We start from the raw sequence: 22,185 nt of genomic DNA, 5'->3' as shown, positions 1-22,185 counted from the left end.
GAACCCGAGTTTGACAAACTTACCGATCAGAAACGTATGGTGAAGGTTGGAAAATGGAAAGAATTTGTCCTGGATGCCATCTGTATCAGACGAGCCATGCTCAGCCCAAGCTTCGGAGGAGTAACCCCCGAGTTTTAGACTCACATATTAAGTGCATGTGATATTCGAATATAGCATTTTTCGGCAGAAAAATGCTTGGCATCGCTTTGAAACTCCCATTAGCGACGATTGAGGTGGTACTGACACGCGAGGCCCGATATGGTCTCCGACTATAGAACCGTGGTAAGTGCAACAGCAAACAAGTACCTACAGTGGTATATCGCAATCAGAACAGATAGCTTTGAACGAGAATTTCAGTAAGGATCCAACTGTGTGACGTATTCTCAGCACACTATATAGTCAATGCATCCCACTGTCAATCTGCTCACACCACCATCTACTTTGTCTCACCAACTTTCACACACACGCACACACACACACACACTCTCTCTCTCTCTGCACTACTCGCCAAAACCATGTTATTCTACCGAACCGCCCTCCTCCTCCTCGCGGGCCGCCTCAGCGCCGCGTCGGTGCTCTCTCCGCACAGCATCTGCAGCGAAAGCGCCAAGCGCATCTGCTACGAGGACGACGGCGGCGAATCGCAGGGCCTCGACCGGGCGCACGTGCAGTACGTCGCCGACTACCTGCGGTTCCTCGGGCGCTCCGGCGACACGCCGTTCTGGACGATGCCGCGCGAGGAGGCGGGCGGCTGCGGCGAGTGGACGCTGCCGGTGCCCGGGGCCGCGCCGGTGCTGCCGCTGGCCAAGCATACGAGCCCGTGGCTCGCGTCGTCGGTGCTGTACGAGGACCTGGCGGCGGCCGTCGACGGCGACGGGGGCCTGCTGGCGTGCGGTGACGCCGGCGGCCAGGTCGGGGTCGTGGCCAACGTGACGAATCCGCTGTACGATGGCGAGGAGTATAAGAAGACGGGCGCGAAACCGGAGGGTATCTTGATGAAGCTGGTGAGAGCCCCTCGGGACTAGAGTTCAGGTGGAGAGTGGGAGGAATTCGTTGGCTCTCGTCCACTGCGCTCCCTCCGTCCATTTTCTCGGAAGGCGACTTGGAGCTTCTCTAGGTACGAATTAGTCAGTATGATAAATTTAAATTTATACATTTTTTCTGGCCGACTAGTAGGATGATTTGTCGATTTTCGTTTTCTCATTTGTCCTACCCGGTAGCTGTCCCGACTTGACAGGCGACATGCAGACTGGGGATGACGGGTTACATTTGACAGAATGGCAGACAAACATGACAAACTCGGGAGTTTTTTTTATGCGGGTGAGCAGACACGACAGCCTGCAGGGTCAGGCTTTGGGGCAGATCAGAGGATGAGGTGAGAACAAGTTCGCGCCTCTCAGCCTGTAGGTTGTCGTGTCAGTCGGTACCTGGTAATACATACCATAATTAGAGGTAGTCAGGCAGTGATGGGCGGCAGCCTGAACAGGGCCGTCGACCCAGGCTCTCGGGACAAGGTGCTAGCTCCCGCGGGGGACCCATTTTTACTCTACGAGAGTATTTTTCCAGCTTCTGTTTTTTTTTCAGTGCTTTTTTTTGTTTCCCCATCACGACAAGTACAAGTTCCGGCGGTCCGGATTGGCGGCGGGGGGCGGCGATTGGACCATGGTGGGACGGCTGGCACGTTGGGCTAGGCCCTCGGCAAGTGTTGGCACACACGGTTGTGTTTTGAATCTGCTTGCGGTTTTGGTCTTGGGTGGGAGATCTCGTGACGACAGGCTAGCCTCTCAACAAAAACACTAAGAAAGGATGCAGGGAATGGAGGCATCACGAGACATCTTTCTTTGGTCCAAGGTGGCTTGGAGCGACCAGCGACCAGGTACGCATCACGGGCTAGTTAATCTCTGTCACCGTGCTTTGATTAGATACCGAGGGGGTAATTTTAAAGCATCAAAACGACTGGATTTTGAGGCGAGCTCATTTTGCGAGTCGATGATAGCCGTCGATGGTCAGGGAGGAGGAGATCCGAACGCTCTTCTTCCACCGGCGGGTGGGAAGCGATGGTGTGTTGTACGAAGAAGCCAAACGGCCTGGGATGCTTGAAGTGATGGCAGATCACGGCATTTCAATAGTATTAAATGTAGTAATATGAAGAAATAGTTAATTTCTGTAATTGACCAGGCGGCCATTCATTCAGCGGTAACTAGCACGACGAAGGCCGCTAGAATAAATATATGGGTACCTTGCCTATTAATATGTCTGGGGTACTGGCAAGGCATAAGTACAGGATACCTGGCACACGGGAGAGCCGACGATAGAGAGGCGGGTACCCGAGACCTTTCTATTCTGTACCCGCCAGCGAACAAAGGAGGCCTAGCGCAGCGGTCTGGCTCTGGGGCAGGGGCCAGAACAACAAGCTTTCATCTTGCGCTACTTGTGCGTGCAGAGCCGTGACACTGGAACGCTGGCAGTGTGACTACCTAGGTATGTAACTAGCTGTCCGTACTCGTTTCGTCGTGTCGTGTTTCCTGTCGTGTTTCCTGTCGAGCTTGTGTGTCAATGTTGTGTGGCTCGGGCGATGAGTGGCTCGTTTTGGCCGTGGCTGGACGGGGGCGGCCAGGATCTTCTGGAACAAGAAAACGTGCACGCTCGTGAGTGGCTTCTTGTATGCGCTCGCATTAACTATTATAGTTATTTTCTCTTCTTTCCATTTGCGTCTCTTTGATTCGCTGCCGCCCCCCTGTTAGGCTGGCCTATGGCTCCTGGTCAGGCACACACTGTCCATGGTATTTTGGTATCCAGGGACGAGTCGTGTGCGAAGAGGAAAAAAGCAAAATCCGTTCCGGATACTGTATGCGAAACGTTAGATTTAGGCTGATTACGGCCCGAGGGGCGCGATGTGAGTACTAGTAATACGGGAGGGATTCACAATTATTGAGCATGTGCGAGGTTTTATCAAGGGCGAGTCGTAATGCGTGGGTGAGACGACGGGAGGGACCCAGGGCAGGGGATGCTGAGCAACAGTTGCTTTTTTTTGGCCAATTCTTTTTTTTTTTGCCATGACGACTCGCTGTCAACTTGGGATGCTGGTCTCGGCCCTCTGCAGTTGTCCCGATGTACACTGGAGCGCATGTGCCACGGGATCTGGTACCTTGAGCTGGCGAGACAAGACAGGGGTGGCATCTGGAACCCCAGCACGGTGCCAGGCACAGTGAAGATGGACTGGGGGGTCTCGTCGCCACAGGCGGGCGACTGCGGTGGCACGTAAGTAATAAATACTGCTTGCATATGCATGAGTTGTGCATTTTGCACCAGGGCGCACTGGATAACTAGACTGGCATGAACTGGTTTACCAGTGGCGGCCGGGATGACTTGTTTTGACGCAAAGTGACAGCAGACGACGGCGGCAGACGGAGAGACAAAAAGTGTGGGCGGGCGGCACAAGCCAGAACTTACCTGCCTGTAGGTACCTACTAGCCGGCAACGCCGGCAACGAGCTGCCAGCGCCTGTACCAAGGTAATAATAACTAATCCTGGCGGCCCGCGTGCGTGCTGACCTCACCACTACGACACTATTTTCTGCTAACTATGCTGGCAGCTACGTATTATTATCATTATGATTATTTTTTATTCTCTTAGCTTCTCTCATTTATTCCCTGTCCCTTTTCTGCTTCCACCTTGACACCCTCAAACAGGAACCGTCTGCAGGTCCGTCGCTTGCCCGGCTTTCCGCGCACGCCTCTTGCTTTTCCATTTGCTCACATTCCACATTCGATTCATCGCGCCGCCCGCTCATCCACACAACCACCTGTTTTTGCCCGTTTGGCCTGTTTTGCTCCGCGCCCGCCGCCCATCTGAAAATCCTGGCCGACGCACGTCACACATCATCCATCCATCACACATCTCACACACCCACAGCCCACAACCGCTCTCACACACACACTCTCGCTCTTCTCGGCCTCGCCATTTCCACAACACACACAACAACATCGTCCACCCTCAGGCCGTTCAATCCCCCTTGCCCCCCCAGAAGGAAAATACCTCGACTCAGCCGCCCGTCTCCATCTTTCTTCTCTCCATCTTCTCCATCCTCAACTCCCTCATCTTCTCGTTTTAGTTACATTGCCTCATACTCGACCCAACTCTCGTCTCTCGTCGTCTTCGTCTCTCGTCTTCGTCTTCGTCTCGCGTCTCTCGACACCACTTCTCGCGCCTGCGTCACCTCGACCTGCCAAATCCATCCAGCAGCTGCACGCAATACGCACACCTCGCCGAGTCGTCTGCACCTCTTTCGTCATCAACGCGACCCCGGCCGCATCCCCGACTTTGCGCTAATCATCCATCTGACCTCCCATTACCACGCACCTTTGGGCACCAAAATCCACCCCGTCCGCTGTCGTCGTGTCGCTGTCGTCGTCGCTGTCGCTTTCGCCTCCCTCACACGCTCGACACACGCCCGCACACGATGAACCGTTTTGCACCCGTCTCCACCATCATCCATTAAGCCTCGTCGTTCGCTTCTGCTGCCCCGTTGGCATGCATCAACTACAACCAATATCGAAATCATAGCACCAACTGGTACCAGCCATGGACAAGCCGTCTATTCCCTCCGACGGCCCTTCGCAGCCCGCCAACACCCTCCCATCTACAGCCGCCCAACCTGGTAACAACACACCCTCTCGCATCGCCCTTCCCTCCGCATCTGCCGCCTCCGCTGCCGTAGTACCCGTTTCCAATGGCATCCCCAATGCCGCCTCTGCATCAAAGCCTTCGTCGGCCGCCAACTCGACACCCAATCCCTCCCGCGACGGCTCTCCCAGTCGCCTCATTCGAAAGGCCACGTCCTCTAGCCGCCTCGCCGGCAACCGCCCTCGCAAAAACAGCCATCAAGACGTGAGCCCAACCCGCCCGTCTAGATCCCAAATACCCACGCACACGGCCGCTGCTCGCAGTCTCTCAACATCCGCTACCCCCTCGCTGCCACCCGCCGCCAAGGAACCGCACCAGCCAGCAACACCGCAAAAGAACGGCGTTGCACTCTCTGATTCCAGGCAAAATCCTCGATGGCCACTCTCCCCCCGATTGCGATCTCCACCCCCGAGTTTAAACAGGTCTGGCCGTTCATCACCAAGGCCTGAGCCCGACCTGCCTGCTATCAACGTCTTGCAGGCAAGTCCCGCCATCAAGCCCGTTGACAACTACCCTCCAGCCGACAACGACATCGACATCGACGAGTCCAACTACAGCTCCGGCGTCCACACGCCTGTGCGCACCGGTCTGGAAACTGTGCAGGAAGTCACCACTCCCGTCGCCGGCCGCGGCCTCCTGGAGCATGTCAAGGAAAAGCTTGTGGCCCCTGATCCTCAATCCGATGGCGCTCTGAGCGATGGTGGCCGCACTCTGAGAGCTCGCTCCAACCAAGCCCCGGATAACCTTGCCGAGGGTGCCGGTAGAGTCGACATCCGAAGAACCACCTCTGTACCCCCACCCCCCGTCGTTCGTCAGTCTAGCTCGCTGTCGATGAAGCAGGGCAAGGCCAAGACCGAGGGATCTACCCAGAACATGACAGTTGAGACTGAGACTGTCGCCAGCATACCCCAGGTCCCCATCAACACGAGCTCCAAGGCTGATGGCCCAAACGGCACTCTCAAGACCAAGCACAGCACCGAAACCATCAAGCCGAAAAAGGAAAAGAAGAAGACCGTCCGAAAGCAGTCCAACGTTCACACCGGAACATCCGCCTCCAAGGCCGACAACTTTGAGGCCAAGATTGCTAGCGCTGTCGATGAAGCTAATACCTCCGACTCGGAAGAAACCTTTGTCTACGATTCCAATCCCCCAGACGGTACCGACCGCACTGTTCGCCGTTTCCACTCGCGCACGCCCAGTGCCACGTCCATGGCCAGCCAGCCCCCGGATCGCCAAAACGTTCGCTCCATTTACGGCGTCATGGAGGCTGCCGGCCATCACGGCCCCGTTCCCAAGAAGAGCATGAAGTTTGTCAACACATTTAATGGCTCTGGGACAGAAAGCTTGACTCCAGGGGAAGACGATGGCAAGGCCACTGGTCGCAGCGCAGGTGGCTCTGGTCGCGGGACCGCAAGGCACCATCACCACATTGGCCGCTGGGGCCGCCAGCCCAACAACAGTCATCTGTCAATATTCGACAATGATTCACCCTTTGCCAACACGACCCGAGCAAAGCCCCCTACCTCGGCATCTCGAAACTCGTCAGGCCCGACGAGCCCTCGCAACCACCATTCGCCTCGCGGCCAACTGAGCTCCAAGCGCTCTGCTCTTCAAATGTCGTCCATCTACGACATGGACGAGAACACCGGCGCAGATGACGAGCGAACGCCTCTGATCGGCACCGCCCGCTACAGATCCGGTCGCAACAGGCGCGGCCCTCACAATCTCCGTCAGGCTGAGTCTCAGACATATACCCGCCGATCCTCATATCTGAACCGATTCGCGGCATGTCTTGTCCTTACCATGATGTTTCTGTTGGTGATTACTGGTGCCATTGGATTCATGTTTGCCACGTCTCAACCCATGGCTGGCATTGAGATTGTCTCGATTCAGAATGTCGTCACGAGCGAGCAAGTCCTCATCTTTGACCTTTCTGTCAAGGCTCACAATCCGAATATTGTTCTGGTCACGGTCGATCATACCGATTTGGAAATATTTGCCAAGTCAGACCACGGCGGCACTGATTCGGATTGGTGGAAGAAACCTGGACCTGGAGAAGAAATTCAACCGCAGGCCAGCCTTGGAAAGAAACCGCCCAAGGATAAGGACGACGATGATGAAGATGCAGACAAGCGCCCGAATATACTCCTGGGCCGCATCACCGAGTTTGATAGCCCGCTCATGTTTGAGGGCTCACTCTTCCACCAGGGCAGCTCCACCTCGACTGGGGAGATGAAGCTTCAATCGCCTGGAAACGGCACAGCAGGAGGTGTCAAGAGATGGGATCAAATCTACCAAAATGAGTTTGATCTAATCATCAAGGGCGTTTTGAAGTACACTCTACCTCTAAGCGCCCGCGTCCGCAGTGCAACCGTTTCCGGACGTACGACGGTCAAGCCGAACTCAGCCAACGATCCCTCCCTTCAACCTCCCAAATCCAATTCGACGGTACTTGGCACCCCGAACAAATTAACCACCCGTCTTAAGACAACATGGACGGGCTGAACATATTTTTCCTTTGTTTTCATCTCATTTGCGTCTTTTTGATAAGCGTATCGTATCACGGGCAATATATTTGGCGTTGGATTGCACAGTTCCGACAAGATACAGGAATTGTTTACGAAAAGGACACATGAGGAAACCACACCGATTTCAAGCTAGGCGGAGAGAGTTCAACGCCGGCACTCGTCACCCCTCGAGCGATGCATAGCTCTGAAGTGGTGATGTAGCTGATACGCGGAGAAGACGTTTCCTCTTTTGCAGACCTGAAAAAAAGCGAATCTCCTTTTCTTGCTTTATGATAGACGGGAGGAATCGCACTTATACCCCCTTGAATGTATTTGTAACGGCTTTACGACACACACAGACATACATATTGAAAAAAAACTTACACCTGGAACAAGACAAGACGCACAGCAACAAGGTGAATGTCAAAGTGAAGATGTATTAAAAATTGAGGAGGGACGGATGCCCATGAAATTTTCACAATACTTTACACGGTTTTTGGTAATATACTCGATAATAATCTGGCCAACTAGACCTCCTAATTACCGTGCGGCACACGAGTCAAATTACGAGGCGGAATCACAGTCGAGTTGCTGCCCGGAACAGTCGAGTTGCCACATGGAACAGTTCCGTTGGCGTTGGGAGCAGGACCTTGCTCGGGCTCGGGCTCGTCCTCACCCTCGACGTAGTTGACGCGCTCGTCACTAAACGCCGTCATCATGCGCTCCACCTGGCCCGGGGTAAACGTGTAGAGGCACGCATCATCCGAGTAGTCCATGTAGTTGTGAACGGGATCCGGCCCCGGCATCGACGTGGGATTCTCCGCCTCCAAGCTCCCGGTGCACGTATCTCGGCCCTACCAGTCTTTGTTAGACCTGGAAAGTTCTATTTCTACTTTATCACCAAGGGCCAAAAAAAAAGAACACTCACAACTAGACAACCATACGCGGCGGTGCCTTCGGCGGGCGTGTCAAAGATGTAATCGCCCGGCCCGCGGCACCCGGCCAGCTCGTCGTCGTCGGCCGCGTCGTCGGGCGGGTCAAACGTGTGCAGCAGGCTCAGCCAGTGGCCGACCTCGTGCACCAAGGTGACGCCCTGGTTGAACGGGTTTGCGGCGAGGCCGGGCAGGACGACTGGGTGCACGATGACGCCGTCGAGGGTGAGGGTGCGCTTGCTGGTTGGCTTCTCGGGAAAGGTGCTGTGGTATTTGTATTTGTGAGTGCCGAGAAGGAGTTTTTTTTCGAAAGAGAGAGAGAGAGTAGAGGGAAACAGAAAAGACGTACGCGATGCCGAGGACGTTGCCCAGCTCAGGTGGCGCCGTGAGGCTCGCGACATACACGTTGAGGGTCGCATAGTCGCCCCGTCGCAACGCGCTCTTCATGGTGAGCTCCGTCTCGCTGGAGACTTCGACATGTTGCCAGCCGGGCGCGAGGACGTAGTCGGCGGTGGCGTTTAGGATAAAGGAGAAGCCGGCCTCGGCGTACGCCTTGTTCAGCACGGCGACCTAAGGGGGGGGGGGTTAGCAGCCGCGGCAGGGACTTGCAGGAAAGGTTCGAGGGGGGTCACCTGGCGATCAATAGCCGCGTGGGGGATGTGGCCGCCGGCGAGGGTGTTGTTGGCTGTGATGACGTGAAAGTAGGTGGGAATCTCCAACGTCTGGCCCGGCTCGTGGCGGCGGCCGAGGAGGGGATCGGCGGCGTAGGAGGCGTGGAGAGCCTTGATGGGCTGGTTGGCGACGGTGCCGCACTGGGCGGAGGCGAGGGTGCAGAGACTGCTCAGGAGGACGGAGGAGAGCCGCATCGCGAATCGACTTTGGCACAAAGAGTGACGAGGCTATATATAGTTGGTGTGTCACGATAAATAATGCTACGCGGAGGAATAGGAAGGGATCGTGACGTTTCCAGACCTCTTATATATACTTTGATTCAAAGTCCATAAAGCCCAATTGGATCAGTTCTTCCCGTATTACGGCATATCGTTTCCTTCTTGTTCCAGGTTCGCCGCGAGGCAGGAGCAACTATATCAAGAAAACTTGCCGATCCCTACCGACAACTTGCCACCGCCGCCCCCCCCAAGCTCTTCCCCGACATCTTGCAATGACCCGCGCTTCGTCCACTCTTGGGCATATTCCTCTTTCATATGAGCCGTGTCTTGCCCTACGCGAGCGGGACCGCTTCGGGCGCGAGTCACGGCCGCTTCGGGCGCGAGTCACGGCCGGGCCGGGGTTGTCGGCGAAGCTGCTGCCAAGCGGGCCTGTTCCCGGCGATGGAGAAGTGCAAGGCAAAAAAAAAAGAGAAAGAGTTGGCGGCACAGCCACGGGCGCATTGTGAGGCGATGAGTGGGGGAAATTTGCCAAGTGGTCTGTTATGATGCTAATAAGCTTAAGAAATGGAATTTCGGTTTCGCGATGGGAATCAAACGTTCCGAGGTGGATAGGAAGTAATATAGCCGCCCAGTGAAGCAGCTCACGATGTGGCTGAAGATGGAAAACGCCTTGCCAAGCCAGGGGCAAAGCCTCCGCTGCCCATATTCATCCTGTTTCTTGGTCATTGATGCTAACAGAGGGGAAATGAACCAGCAGACATCATAGGCACGTTTACTATTACCCTCAATGACACGGGGTTTGCCCGCTACCTCATACTATAGTCTCCGTAATCAAAGATAGCAAAAGAAATGCACTGCTGATTCTATTCTCCTAAATGATCATGTAAAAGAAAACTCCGTATTTTTGTATTCCCGGAACGCCATTCCGCTTTGCCCGTAAATAAACATTTCATCAAAATACCAAGCCTGCAACACAAATCCTGACACACACCCCCTCGGGGAGCAGTTATGAAAAGTGAATGCCCTCTTCGTTAAACGCAAACAGCAGCTGCAAAAAGTCCGTCTCGTCGCACTTGCCTGCGCGCTTGTCCGCGAGCTCCGTCACGTCCTCGAGGACCTTGCGAATCTTTTCACGGACCAGCTCCGCCACCTTTGTCTTTTTGCGCTTGCTCTTGGTCTTGGCCGGGGCGGCGCTCGCGGCCACCTCCTTGAAGAAGGCCGGGGTATCGTCGTCTTCCTCGTCGACATCCATGCCGCCGTCGTCGTCCGCGCCGCCGTCCATGGCAACATCCTCCTCCTCCTCCTCCTCCTCTTCGGCCGCGTCCTCGACCAGACTGTCGTCGACGGCCACGCCATTCATGGCGCACCACGTGCGGTAGTTGCGCTCCACCATGGCCAGCACCTCCTTGGTGCCGAGCCAGCTGGCGCGGAGCGTCTTGTTCTTGCGCACAAAGCACACGCGCAGCAGCCCGTCCCACTCGTCCCAGCTGACATTGGGCCGGTCCTTGCCGACCTTGGGCTCGATGCGCACCACCGAGGACTCGACCTGCGGCGGGGGGCGGAAGTTGTTCTTGCCCACCTTCATGACGTGCGTGATGCGCGCCCAAAACTGCGCATTCACCGACAGTCGGCAGTAGAGCGTGTCGCCGGGACGGGCCGTCAGGCGAAGCGCAAACTCGCGCTGGAACATGAGGATGGACGTGCGCGGCGGGTTGGGCATGGCCAGCAGCTTGAAGACGAGCGGCGACGAGATCTGGTAGGGCGTGTTGGAGATGCACACGTCAAACGGGGGCAGCTCCGTCTTGATGACGTCGCCGAGGAGCACCTCGAGCTTGCGCTGCTCGGGCGTCCCTTGCACGCGCTTTGTCACCTCGGCCGCCATGCGCGGGTCGACCTCGACGCAGATGCATTTTTTGGCCCGCTCCAGGATGCGTATCGTCAGGTTGCCAGTGCCGGGGCCGACTTCGAGCACCGTGTCGGTCGGCTTGAGGTAGGCTTTCTCGACAATGGCGTCCGAGACACCCGGGTTCTTGAGAATGTGCTGGCCAAAGTTGGTGTTGAACTTGAAGACGTTGTTCTTGGCGGACTTGCTGCCGCCGCTGTTGTTGTTGGAGGACTGGTTCGGCCGCTCGTAGGGGGAACTCGAAGCGCCGCCGCGCTTGGGTGTCTTGACTTTGCCCATGTTGGGCAATGGGGAGTGTAGAGGTGACTCGTAGAGACGTGAGACGTGCGAGTGAAGATGATGTCTTGAAGAGTGGTGGAGGGGCGGTCGGTATAGCAGGAAACTTTTTTTGGTGGAGGGCTATCGATAACGGGATAGTGGGTGCAAATTTGGTCTAGATGCTGGTGCAAATTTGGTCGTGATAGGTGGTGGCGTCGATTAATTAGCACCATGTGGAGTCCATCCGCACGCCCTTCTTCTAGGCAGTTAAAAGCTTCTGGCAGGCAGACAACTCTTGAACAATCACGCATTTGCTTACCCCTTCGTTTGTGTACTCGCGCACACAGCGCCACAGTATCCGACGCTCATCGGCAGTTCCGCCTGGAGATAGCCTGTATTGCAGCTACGATGACAACCCGCCGCGACTTTCTAGGCCAGCCGGCGCCGGAGAACTACGTGGCAGGTCTGGGTCGTGGTGCTACTGGCTTCACGACGCGATCTGATCTCGGCCCCGCGCGCGACGGCCCCAGCGACGACCAGATCAAGGAGGCGCTGGCCAAGCGTGCCCAGCAGCTTGGACTCGCTCCAGAAGGTGGCGCCAAAAAGGGCAAGGACGAGGATGAGAGCGGCGGCGGCGGCGGCGGCGGCGACGACGAGCGATTCCAGGACCCGGACAACGAGGTAGGCCTCTTTGCAGGCGGTCTCTACGACAAGGACGACGAGGAGGCCGACAAGATTTGGGAATGGGTCGACGAGCGCATGGACCGGCGCAAGCGCCAGCGCGAGCAGCGCGAGGAGGCCGAGCGCGACGAATACGAGCGCAACAACCCCAAGATTCAGCAGCAGTTTACCGACCTGAAGCGCGCCTTGGCCACTGTATCGGACGACGAGTGGGCGAACCTGCCCGAAGTCGGCGACTTGACGGGCAAGAACAGGCGGAGCAAGCAGGCCCTACGGCAGCGCTTCTACGCCGTCCCCGACAGCGTCCTGGCCGCGGCGCGCGATTCTACCGAGATGGGCACAATGGTTACGGATGATGGCGGTGCGTCCTCGAGCGGCGAGACGTCCGACGGCACCATGACCAACTTTGCTGAAATTGGTGCGGCGCGTGACAAGGTGCTGAAGTCGCGGCTGGAACAGGCCTCACGATCCGGCAACGGCGATGCCGCCAACGGCAGCTCTACGAGCATCGATCCCCAAGGCTACATTACGAGTCTCAACAACATGGTCATGCCCGAGTCTGCCACGCAAGTTGGTGACATCAACCGCGTGCGCGAGCTGCTGCAGTCAGTCGTCAAGACGAACCCCAACAACGCGCTGGGCTGGATAGCGGCCGCCCGGCTGGAGGAGCTGGCCGGCAAGACAGGCGCCGCGCGCAAGACGATTGACCAGGGCTGCGAGCGGTGCCCCAAGAGCGAGGACGCGTGGCTGGAAAATATTCGCCTCAACCAGGAGAGCAACAACGCCAAGATTATCGCGCGGCGGGCGATCGAGGCCAACAATCGTTCAGTGCGGCTGTGGGTCGAGGCGATGCGACTGGAGCACATCCCCAACAACAAGAAGCGCGTGATCCGGCAGGCGCTAGATCACATCCCCGAGTCGGAGGCGCTGTGGAAGGAAGCGGTCAACCTGGAGGAGAACCCCGACGACGCCAAGCTGCTGCTGGCCAAGGCGACGGAACTGATCCCGCTGTCAGTGGACCTATGGCTGGCGCTGGCGCGCCTCGAGACGCCGGCCAACGCGCAAAAGGTGCTCAACCGGGCGCGCAAGGCTTGCCCGACGTCGCACGAGATTTGGATCGCAGCCGCCCGTCTGCAGGAGCAACTCGGCCAGGCGAACAAGGTCAACGTCATCCAGCGCGGTGTCCAGGTGCTGGCCAAGGAGCAGGCGATGCCCAAGCGCGAGCAATGGATCGCCGAGGCCGAGACGTGCGAGGCTGACGGCGCGACCATCACCTGCGAAAACATCATCCGCGAGACGCTCGGATGGGGCCTCGACGAGGACGACGACCGCAAGGAGACATGGACCGAGGACGCGCGCAGCAGCATCAACCGCGGCCGGTACGAGACGGCGCGCGCCATCTACGCCTACGCGCTTCGCGTCTTTGTCAACAGTAAGACGCTGTGGCACGCGGCGGCCGACCTCGAGCGCGCGCACGGCTCGCGCGCGTCGCTCTGGCAGGTACTCGACAAGGCTGTCGAGGCGTGCCCGCACAGCGAGGACCTATGGATGCTACTGGCCAAGGAAAAGTGGCAGGCGGGCGAGATGGACGGCGCGCGGCTCGTGCTCAAGCGCGCTTTCCAGCAGAACCCGAATAACGAAGACATTTGGCTCTCGGCCGTCAAGCTCGAGTCGGAGAGCGGGCACGCCGAGCAGGCGCGCAAGCTGCTCGCCGTCGCGCGCGAGCAGGCGCCCACGGACCGCGTCTGGACCAAGAGCGTCGTGTTCGAGCGCGTTCATGGCGATGCCGACGCCGCGCTCGACCTCGTTCTGCAGGCGCTTCCCCTCTTCCCCGCCGCGCCCAAGCTGTGGATGCTCAAGGGGCAGATATACGAGGCGCTTGGCAAGACGGGCCTCGCACGCGAGGCCTACGCGGCCGGCGTCAAGGCCGCGCCGCGCTCTGTCCCTCTGTGGCTGCTGTACGCGCGCCTCGAGGAGGGCGCGGGGCTGACGGTCAAGGCGCGGTCGGTGCTTGACCGCGCCCGTCTCGCGGTGCCCAAGTCGCCGGAGCTCTGGTGCGAGTCGGTGCGTCTGGAGCGCCGCGCGGGTCAGCTCGCGCAGGCGCGGGCCCTCATGGCGCGGGCCCTCCACGAGGTGCCCCGGAGCGGGCTCCTCTACGTCGAGCAAATCTGGCACCTCGAGGCGCGCACGCAGCGCAAGCCGCGCAGCCTCGACGCCATCAAAAAAGTCGACAACGACCCGGCGCTGTTTGTCGGCGTCGCGCGGCTCTTTTGGGCGGAGCGCAAGCTCGACAAGGCGCAGGCCTGGTTCGAGCGCGCGCTCGCGCTCGACGCTGCCCGCGGCGATACGTGGGCCTGGTATTACCGCTTCCTGGGCCAGCACGGGACCGAGGAGAAGCGCGCCGAGGTTGTGGCCAAGTGCGTGTCGTGCGAGCCCCGGTACGGCGAGACCTGGCCGGCCGTGGCCAAGAAGCCCGAGAACGCGCACAAGAGCGTCGAGGAGCTTCTCAAGCTGGTGGCTGAGGAGCTGGATCAGTAAAAGATCGGGGTCGGTCGGGCCCCGGAGGGCATGGTCTGTACAATAATTAGCTGGTTCATTTGGGGGGTTTTCCTTTATGCAATCGTCAGCTTGGGAACAATATTTGGAGTTTGATATCATGTAGAGGGCCAAGACACGGCCAAGACAAAAATAAATTCACACAAAGTTAGTCATGAGGTGACCCAAGGGACGTGATAGTGTGTTCAATTAATTGGAGGGATTTTGATTTTTTTTCCTATAGACGAGGCTGTAAACGCGTTGACTGACAAAGGAAAGCAAGACGTTGAAACAAGAGCATTTCAATTTGGGGAACTAGCAAGTTATTTGCCGCCGAACCAGCTAGAGATGCCGCTCTTGGCCTTTGAGGCGCCGTCCTCGACCGTCTTGTCAAACTTGTCGACGGCCTTGAGGGCCTCTGCTCTCGCATCCTTGACGTAGGCCTCGGTCTTGTCGCGGGCCTGGCCGACGCGCTGGTCAGCCTGCTGCCACTGTGTGGGAAAAGATTGAGCATTAGCGGTCTGCGGTCCATGTCTGTTGTCCCCAAAGGTGGACGGAGCTTACAGCCTTGTCGAGCTTGGCACCGGCCTTGTCGATTTTGGCGCCGGCCTCGGAGCCGAGGCTCTCGAGCTTCCGGGTGGCGTCTGGCGACGAGCCTCCCGTGCCGGGGATGGCCGACTTGATGTTGGCGCGGGCCTTGTGGAGGTCGCCTTGGTATTCGGGTGAGTCAAGGTTGCAAAAACATTGTGGAAGAGCTTCGCGCGCCGGGCGGGTGGCGAGTGCAGCAAAAGCAGGGCTAAAAGAAAAGACGTACTCTCAAACTTGTTCTCGGCGGCCTTGGCGTTGCCGCCGGCGCTGTACAGGTAGTATCCGATACCACCAGCGGCACCGAGGCCGAGGATCAGGGGCATGCGCGATTTGGACATTGTGTAAAGATTTGGTTTGTTTTTGAATTGGGTGGTTGTGAGAGAGATGGGATTTGGCGGGTGGTGTGAGGGAGGGAGAAGGAAAGAAAGTGGTGTGATGTAAGAGGAGGAGGAGGGGGGCGGATTATGTTTGGGTGAGCACGGCTGGGGGGGAAAGAGAAACAAGGCTAGAATCGGGATTCGCCCAGGAACTTACTGATGGGTTCTACCCACCTAGGCAAAGCATTTAGCAAGGAGGGAGAAAATCGAAGAGAAGGCGCAGACTAGCTTTCCCAGCTCTCGTGGCAAGCTAGGCTCCACGACCGAGCCATGAAAGAGGTAGCGAATACCTTGGTCAGAAACGGCGCTTGGCCCTCCAGGAAGCTTGGAGGCGTCGCGTAGCGAATAATATGGGACAGTTTGTTCCTGGTACTTGTGTGGCATGTGCAATAACTGCCGTTGTTTATTGGACCGAACTAATAAGGCAGAAGAGGCAGGGCTAGGGGGGGGGCTGCAAGGCGCGTCTGATGCTCATAAATCGGGGATCAACAATACAAGACATTATATTGACTACTCTTTGAGGTAGGGAAAAAGGTCCATCTTGTTGCACCGTTTCTCGAGCAAAACATGCTCTCTTGGTTCAAACGGAACGACGGAGAAAACGGGCTATTGTTGCAGGAATATACATGACGTAATGAGGCGGCGGGTCGAAAGGAATCGAGGCCATCGCGGGGAGCTCTTGAAAGTGGGCCGCCGGGGAGCTTCAGTGGGGGCTCGTTAGCGGGTTGATCAGCTAAAAAGCAGTGGGCTCGTTACAGCGGTCGGTACTCTGTATTCACAACCATTCTTTGCAAACGGCTCCATCAATTATTCCCTCGGGCATGGGGAAACACATCTATTCGGCAGCCTTTCTTCAAAACATCTCGATAGCCTGTATCCGCACGAAAAAGAGACCGAACCACGTGGCGTGGGCACAGACCCTCGCCACTCCACCGGGTCTATGCCAAACGACTGTTGGTTCATCTGGGAATGAACTGTTGGTCGACCCAATTTCGAGTAGCCGGCCCGCGACGTTGTACACGCGCCGCATGTTCTGAAACGCCCTATACATCATGTCTTGGTACTTGCGGGCGCCCGTCACGCGCATGCACGTGGTACAGCGACTGCACCGTCCTCCGGTCTGAGACCGTTGACGAGGATGCCGACTGAGATAAAATTTGCCACCTCCGACGCGGCAGTGCTGCTTTGGCCATGACAAGCCTTGGGAAAGGTGAGGTCGGCGCGGCTGGACGCGTGTGTTCCGAGGTGCGCCACGCTTCTGTTGCGCCAGAGGGCGCCCACCCAGCTGGTCTATTGATCCAATGGCACAAGAAAGGGAAACGCCCAATCAGACCTACCCTAGTCGCCTTCGATATTGGCCATGATGTGAGCGCGTTGATCCATTGATAGGCCGGTCTGCATCCCGGCCGCATACTGTGACGAAGGTCCGATGTCTGCTGACATTGACTGCCATTCCGGCGTTCCCTCAGTCTATAATAGCTGCAGCCAGCAGCCTGGTCCAACGACCTACACAATTTACTTGCGAAGTTTTGCTAATGCGGCAGCAATTCCCTCCGAGAGTGCTTCAGGCTCAGGCTGCGCTACTTTGCTGATCGTGTCTGCCGGTTTGGAAGCAGTGGCCGCGGCAGCGTCTAGCTCATCCTCCTCGTCGTCCGTGTCCCCACGAAAGTGAAACTGCTTGCTCGAATGGGCCGCCTGACCTGTTGTTGTCGTTTCAGCGGCCGAGACAGCTGGCATGTCGCGCAACGGCACGCGCGAGAGCGGCACTGCCTCTTGCAGCCGCGATGCTCCGGGCTCAGCAGGGGCGGCGACGGCAGCGGCACCACCCGTAGGCAGGACACGCTTGGAGGCATTCTTGGCGCGGAATGGCTCCTCGATCGCGGCGCTCCAGCGCTTGACCTTGACACCGCCCCAGCCGCTCAGCATGCCAAGCTGCTCCGCGTCGGCATTGATGGCGTTTCGGAGGCTGCCGAAATTGGCCACGAGCGCCACAGCGTCGGATTTGTTCAAGCTGCGCGGGACCGTAACAAAGTCGACAAGTCGCTCTGCGTAGCTCGAAGACTGCTTGCCGCGGATCGCTTCGAAGCTGGCGTGCTCGTAGGCCTTGTACAGCTCCAAGTAGCGCGCCGCCTCGGCGGCAGACCAGCACGATATAATGGTGACATTATTGACCATGGACGTCTTGGACAGCTCGCGGAGAGGGTCTTCGTGATTCGGAATATCAATCATCGTGAGTAGAATTCGCAGGTTGTATTTGCCTTGCAGGTTTCGAATTCGGGTGTAGACGTATTCAGGATGGAGGCGGTGGTATTTGAGACTTTGCCGTAGAAGCGAGGTCAACATACGTGAAATCTATCAATTCCAAACACCATACCTTAGAAACAGCACGGCCGTCATCGTGACCCCGAGAATGTAGTCGGCCGGGATATCGCTGTACTCCCAGGGCATCGACTTGATGTGCGTCAGGACCGGATTGCCGCGCTGCCGCGGCGAGACCAGGATATTGGAGGCGCCTTGTCTCTGCGGGAGCGACTGCGGCGTCGGCTGCACCACTTTGCCTCCTCCCGGCCCTGCGGCCGCGGGTGGTGGTGCCTTGTCGAGGCGCTGCGGCACGGGCTGCTGGATCTTGTGCGGTCGCGGCTGCTGCTGCGGAGGCGCGGGCCGGCGTGCGACGGGCGTCGGATCGGCGGCGGCCATGGCGGCCAGCAGCGCATCGTCGGCTCCGTATTCGTCGGCCATGGCGAAGTTGGCTTCCGGACTCGACGTTGTTTTTTCTTGTGCTAGTTGCGCATGCTTGTGAGGTTCTAGTGGGTTCGTGTTTGGTTGGGAAATTCACGATCGCTCCACAAACAACCGCCGCCCCCACTACGATTGAAGCATGACGCATGACATAAGATGCCGTTCGTTGCACGACAGAATCGCTATAAGCACCAAAAATTGGCTCAGATCATGGGACTAGACTAACGTCCTTGAGTAGTCGAAGAAGATTCGGGAGAAAAAAAGCCAGTCTCAATTCGTTACAGGACTTGCTCCCTCGCTAGTGTCATATAAACTCTGCTTTCGAATTGTCGGGCGACGAGTCAACTAAGTAGAAAATTCTATATAATTCTAAAAGAATTATGTGCTAATCGTAGTTTTTAAGACATCCACTTGACTGTGTATGGTGTAACCACTCAGGACGCCTCCCTTTTCTCTTGTTCTCCCATAACCACTTAGAGCGACCGAGTAAGCGCCCACCTTGCGTGGCGGCCTCGTCCCGGCCCGGCCTGATCCCCGCACAACTCCTTCCATGCATTTGTCGTGTCAAGGTATGATAGGTTCCTAGAAAAGAGGGGTAAAGAAAGAAGAGGGGTAATCATTTATAGATAAGAAAGCTCAAGGAAGCCAGCAGAAGCCATCAGCTCCTTTGGATTCACCAGGCAACCCCTTCATTGCTATTATGTGCCGCGAGATCAATACCACGACGACGTATTCCAACTGCCCGTCCGAATGCGACACTGCGAATCGCGAAATCTTTACCGACGGGTGTAAGAAGTATGCAACGAGCAGCATCGAGTGCACAGGGCAGGATTTGATTGTGGTATACTTGGGCCAGTCAACCAGTCGCGACCTGTGCCCAAAACACATAGATGAGGGCTATTCTGCACGTTAAGTAAGTAACTAGCAATACAGGTTTAGTAGACCCCGGCTAACAATCTAAGGGAGCTCTGAATAAAATTTCTAGCATAGTGTTGATGTGATCATTTGGCTATAGCTAAAGCATTGACAATTTGTTGCGCATTATCCCAGTGACCAGTCCAGCACCAGTGAATAATATTGCCATACTGTAGCATAGACACCTCAGGGAAAGCTGCCGACTTAAAGCGATCATGAACCTCTTTTTCGGTAATATCATGATACGGTTCATGTCCAGTCTGGATGAAGTAAAATACAGAGCCAAGTGCAAATAGGTCGTCGGCATACGTCGGGTCCCAGCTCCATCCCGGTCGCTGGAACCTAGCGCTTGTCGTGTTTGCTGGGCGGGAGCCAGCGACTGAAGATCCTGCGAAATCTGCGATATGTAGCTCCAGAGCCTCGTTAAGCATGAAATTGCGGGGGGTAACATCACAGTGTATGATGTCCGCCGAATGTACCGCGGCCAGCGCCTCTGCGGCGTGTCTCATCCACAGCTGTCTCTGGTCGCTCGTTACCGTCTGGTTGTAGCGCTCGAGATATGATCGTAGATCCCCATTTGCAAGATATTCTAGGACCAGAGAGCATGCGCTAGCATCCCAGTGTATCAGTCTTGGAACACGCGCATTATTACCAATGCGTTGATAAGCTTTAGCTTCTGTCTCCATCTGTTGGCGGTATGCATTCTCCTTCTCAGGGCAGTATGGATTTGGTTTTGGGTATTTTATGATGTCGCCAGATTCCAGTCTATCCACAAATGATGTCGCTCCAGTACCAACATATTCCCCCTTATTATAGAAGTAGATGTCTCCGTGAGGTACCGTATCTGGGATAACAAAGGCGTGTTCAGGCAAGGTCGGTAACAGGTGACGGCGCCAAGGTCCTTGTCTTCGGCGGTATGTCAATACTCGGGGGCATATATGCGGACTCGGGGCCTGTTGCCGGGTTGTCAGTGTGTATTCTTAGGCGTGTATTAAAAAGTACGGACAGATTGAGCCACTGTCGTCTGGCTAGGGCTGTCCAGCAGTCGCCAAAAGAGCGTCACAGCTCTCTGGCATTGCGTGACTATAGCACGCCAAAACCAGTCAATAAAGTAAAAGGTCATGATGGGGCGAACTCAGCGGCTCGCCTTGGAGGAAGCCTGAGGAAAGTTAGGAGAAGAGGGCGAGACCTGGGGCCAAGGTGGCTTGTCAGGAGTACGTGACAGCGTTGTACCCACCCAGCACGCGTCTGCCCCCTGTCGCCCATGTGGGGTCCGTTAACAACGGTAGAAATGTCGCGTAGCAGCAAAAGCGGGATCCACACCTTGCTGGCATGAATTTGATCTTAAGTACTGTTCAACAAGAAACGCCTATTACCTCCGTTGCTTTCCCTCCAAAAACGGAGATGCCATTGTGGAGCAAGCTACAACTCCATTTGGGAACCCACACTACGGAGTCATCATTATAAAGAACTAGACGGGACGCGATATTTCTACTGCCTATGGCCGTATGTACTAGGTATTTACTAAAATCGCTATATATATCTGATATCACAGTCGTCCTGGAATGTCCCGCTAGGGTGCTCGGGCTACTCATCAGGTGGATGGATAGTTGGTGAATGTTGGATGATGGGTGGAGTGACGAACGAGGGCGAGAACGTGGAACCAACACGACATGACCACCTGTACGCCCATCTCAGCGTAGAGCACAATTAGAACTAAAAAGACAGGCACAAGTCCAGCTGCCGGGAAATCAATTCAATCTCGGCCAAATTGTCCAACTGCAAGACTGCTCGCAGTGATCCCAGCAGGGTTAGGGAGTGGCGAAATTAGCCGTCGGGAAAATAGTGTTGGTGGGGAGCATAGCAGGAACCGGCACAAAACAGACAACCATTGCTGACTGTTAAATAGTTACCCATGTTACGCTTATACCGTTTATGAGTTCATGGGAGGCCTTAATTCCTATCGGACGAGCAGTCCATGATGCTACCATACGTGTCATCAGTTCGGAACCGAGCGCATGACACGCGCAGGGTTTGGCTCGAAATCATATATGGAATACTTTTTTTTATTCTCGACCTTTTGCTGGCAGAGACTCCGGAATCAATCAACCCCTCTTCCGGTTGTAATCAAGTGGTGTCGAGCTAGTCATTTCCACCACGTCAGACTAGGTAGGCTTTTGACTGGGAAGGCACACTTTCAGTCCTGGGACAAACCAGAGGCAGCTGGAAACATGTCAGATTAACCAAGCTTCCAATATTGACTCTACCTCGCACTTGATAGTGTTCAAAAACGGCCGACGTCGGACAGGCGCGTGGTGATGACCCCCATTCGGTTCCCCCACATCGGCCTCTAGGCCGCGGACGGCGGCTCTCGTCCACCAAATATATCCCGACGCTTCTTCAATAAGACGCCACTTTGGGCATCTCATGAATTGATTCTCCCATAGGCCTCCTCAAGGGAAATACAAATACCCACCGAATTCCCTCTAGCCTTGCCCATCTCTTGACCCATTTCCCCTCAAACATCTCCTGCCCCTCCCCCGCACCCCGCAATCTTCATCATGACCGACATCACCATCACCGGCTTCCGGTCGCGCGACGTGCGCTTTCCGACGTCGCTCGACAAGACGGGCTCCGACGCCATGAACGCCGCCGGCGACTACTCTGCCGCCTACTGCATCCTGGACACCGACTCGCCGCACGCCGGCCACGGCATGGTACGCGCGGACATCCCATTTCCGCCGCCTAGGCACGTTTCTGATGCTAATTAGTGACACCCGGGGTCTCGCAGACCTTTACCATTGGACGCGGCAACGACATTGTGTGCGCCGCCATCGACCAGGTCGCCGACCGCCTCCGCGGCAAGACGCTCGCCGCGCTCGTCGCCGACTGGGGCGCGACCTGGCGGTACCTCGTGTCGGACAGCCAGCTGCGGTGGATCGGCCCGGAAAAGGGCGTCATCCACCTCGCGCTCGGCGCCGTCGTCAACGCCGTGTGGGATCTGTGGGCCAAGGTGCTCGGCAAGCCGGTGTGGCGGGTCGTTGCCGACATGACGCCCGAGGAGTACGTGCGCTGCATCGACTTCCGGTACATCACCGACGCCGTGACGCCGGCCGAGGCCGTGGCGCTGCTGCGCGCGGCCGCGCCCGGCAAGGCGGCGCGCGTCGCCGAGGC

At 56.8% G+C, this 22,185-nt stretch overlaps 9 protein-coding genes across 9 annotated transcripts in view; 4 read left to right on the top strand and 5 right to left on the bottom strand.

The window, feature by feature from the left end:
- Positions 1-515: 515 nt before the first annotated feature.
- On the top strand, positions 516-1,025 carry CCM_00328 (uncharacterized protein; the record flags this gene model as incomplete). Its single annotated transcript, XM_006665488.1, has 1 exon — positions 516-1,025. One exon carries the CDS (start codon positions 516-518, stop codon positions 1,023-1,025), a length of 510 nt encoding a protein of 169 aa, XP_006665551.1.
- A 3,559-nt stretch (positions 1,026-4,584) lies between these two features.
- Positions 4,585-7,191, top strand: CCM_00327 (phospholipid metabolism enzyme regulator, putative; the record flags this gene model as incomplete). Its single annotated transcript, XM_006665487.1, has 1 exon — positions 4,585-7,191. One exon carries the CDS (start codon positions 4,585-4,587, stop codon positions 7,189-7,191), a length of 2,607 nt encoding a protein of 868 aa, XP_006665550.1.
- Positions 7,192-7,729: 538 nt separating this feature from the next.
- CCM_00326 (metalloprotease MEP1-like protein) lies at positions 7,730-8,991 on the bottom strand (the record flags this gene model as incomplete). Its single annotated transcript, XM_006665486.1, has 4 exons — positions 7,730-8,047; positions 8,122-8,389; positions 8,475-8,695; positions 8,758-8,991. 4 exons carry the CDS (start codon positions 8,989-8,991, stop codon positions 7,730-7,732), a joined length of 1,041 nt encoding a protein of 346 aa, XP_006665549.1.
- Positions 8,992-10,021: 1,030 nt separating this feature from the next.
- Positions 10,022-11,197, bottom strand: CCM_00325 (dimethyladenosine transferase; the record flags this gene model as incomplete). Its single annotated transcript, XM_006665485.1, has 1 exon — positions 10,022-11,197. One exon carries the CDS (start codon positions 11,195-11,197, stop codon positions 10,022-10,024), a length of 1,176 nt encoding a protein of 391 aa, XP_006665548.1.
- A 387-nt stretch (positions 11,198-11,584) lies between these two features.
- CCM_00324 (pre-mRNA splicing factor) lies at positions 11,585-14,395 on the top strand (the record flags this gene model as incomplete). Its single annotated transcript, XM_006665484.1, has 1 exon — positions 11,585-14,395. The coding sequence occupies one exon, from the start codon at positions 11,585-11,587 to the stop codon at positions 14,393-14,395; it is 2,811 nt and encodes a 936-aa protein (XP_006665547.1).
- Positions 14,396-14,715: 320 nt separating this feature from the next.
- CCM_00323 (uncharacterized protein) lies at positions 14,716-15,318 on the bottom strand (the record flags this gene model as incomplete). Its single annotated transcript, XM_006665483.1, has 3 exons — positions 14,716-14,883; positions 14,957-15,102; positions 15,207-15,318. The coding sequence occupies 3 exons, from the start codon at positions 15,316-15,318 to the stop codon at positions 14,716-14,718; spliced, it is 426 nt and encodes a 141-aa protein (XP_006665546.1).
- A 1,554-nt stretch (positions 15,319-16,872) lies between these two features.
- On the bottom strand, positions 16,873-18,096 carry CCM_00322 (mating-type switching protein swi10; the record flags this gene model as incomplete). The annotated part of the gene is made up of 2 exons (XM_006665482.1): positions 16,873-17,674; positions 17,732-18,096. The coding sequence occupies 2 exons, from the start codon at positions 18,094-18,096 to the stop codon at positions 16,873-16,875; spliced, it is 1,167 nt and encodes a 388-aa protein (XP_006665545.1).
- Positions 18,097-19,097: 1,001 nt separating this feature from the next.
- On the bottom strand, positions 19,098-20,134 carry CCM_00321 (Protein kinase-like domain; the record flags this gene model as incomplete). Its single annotated transcript, XM_006665481.1, has 2 exons — positions 19,098-19,964; positions 20,018-20,134. The coding sequence occupies 2 exons, from the start codon at positions 20,132-20,134 to the stop codon at positions 19,098-19,100; spliced, it is 984 nt and encodes a 327-aa protein (XP_006665544.1).
- A 1,438-nt stretch (positions 20,135-21,572) lies between these two features.
- The window catches only part of CCM_00320 (L-galactonate dehydratase), a gene marked incomplete at both ends in the record, with an annotated part of 1,423 nt that continues 810 nt past the window's right edge, over positions 21,573-22,185 (top strand). Inside the window, 2 exons of the mRNA XM_006665480.1 lie at positions 21,573-21,728; positions 21,803-22,183. Of these exons, the coding sequence (XP_006665543.1) occupies positions 21,573-21,728; positions 21,803-22,183 (537 nt within the window). The remainder of the gene's footprint in view (positions 21,729-21,802; positions 22,184-22,185) is intronic.

This window comes from Cordyceps militaris (genome assembly GCF_000225605.1).
Source record: "Cordyceps militaris CM01 unplaced genomic scaffold CCM_S00001, whole genome shotgun sequence".
NCBI lineage: Eukaryota > Fungi > Ascomycota > Sordariomycetes > Hypocreales > Cordycipitaceae > Cordyceps > Cordyceps militaris.
This window is presented reverse-complemented; position numbering and strand designations above follow the sequence as displayed.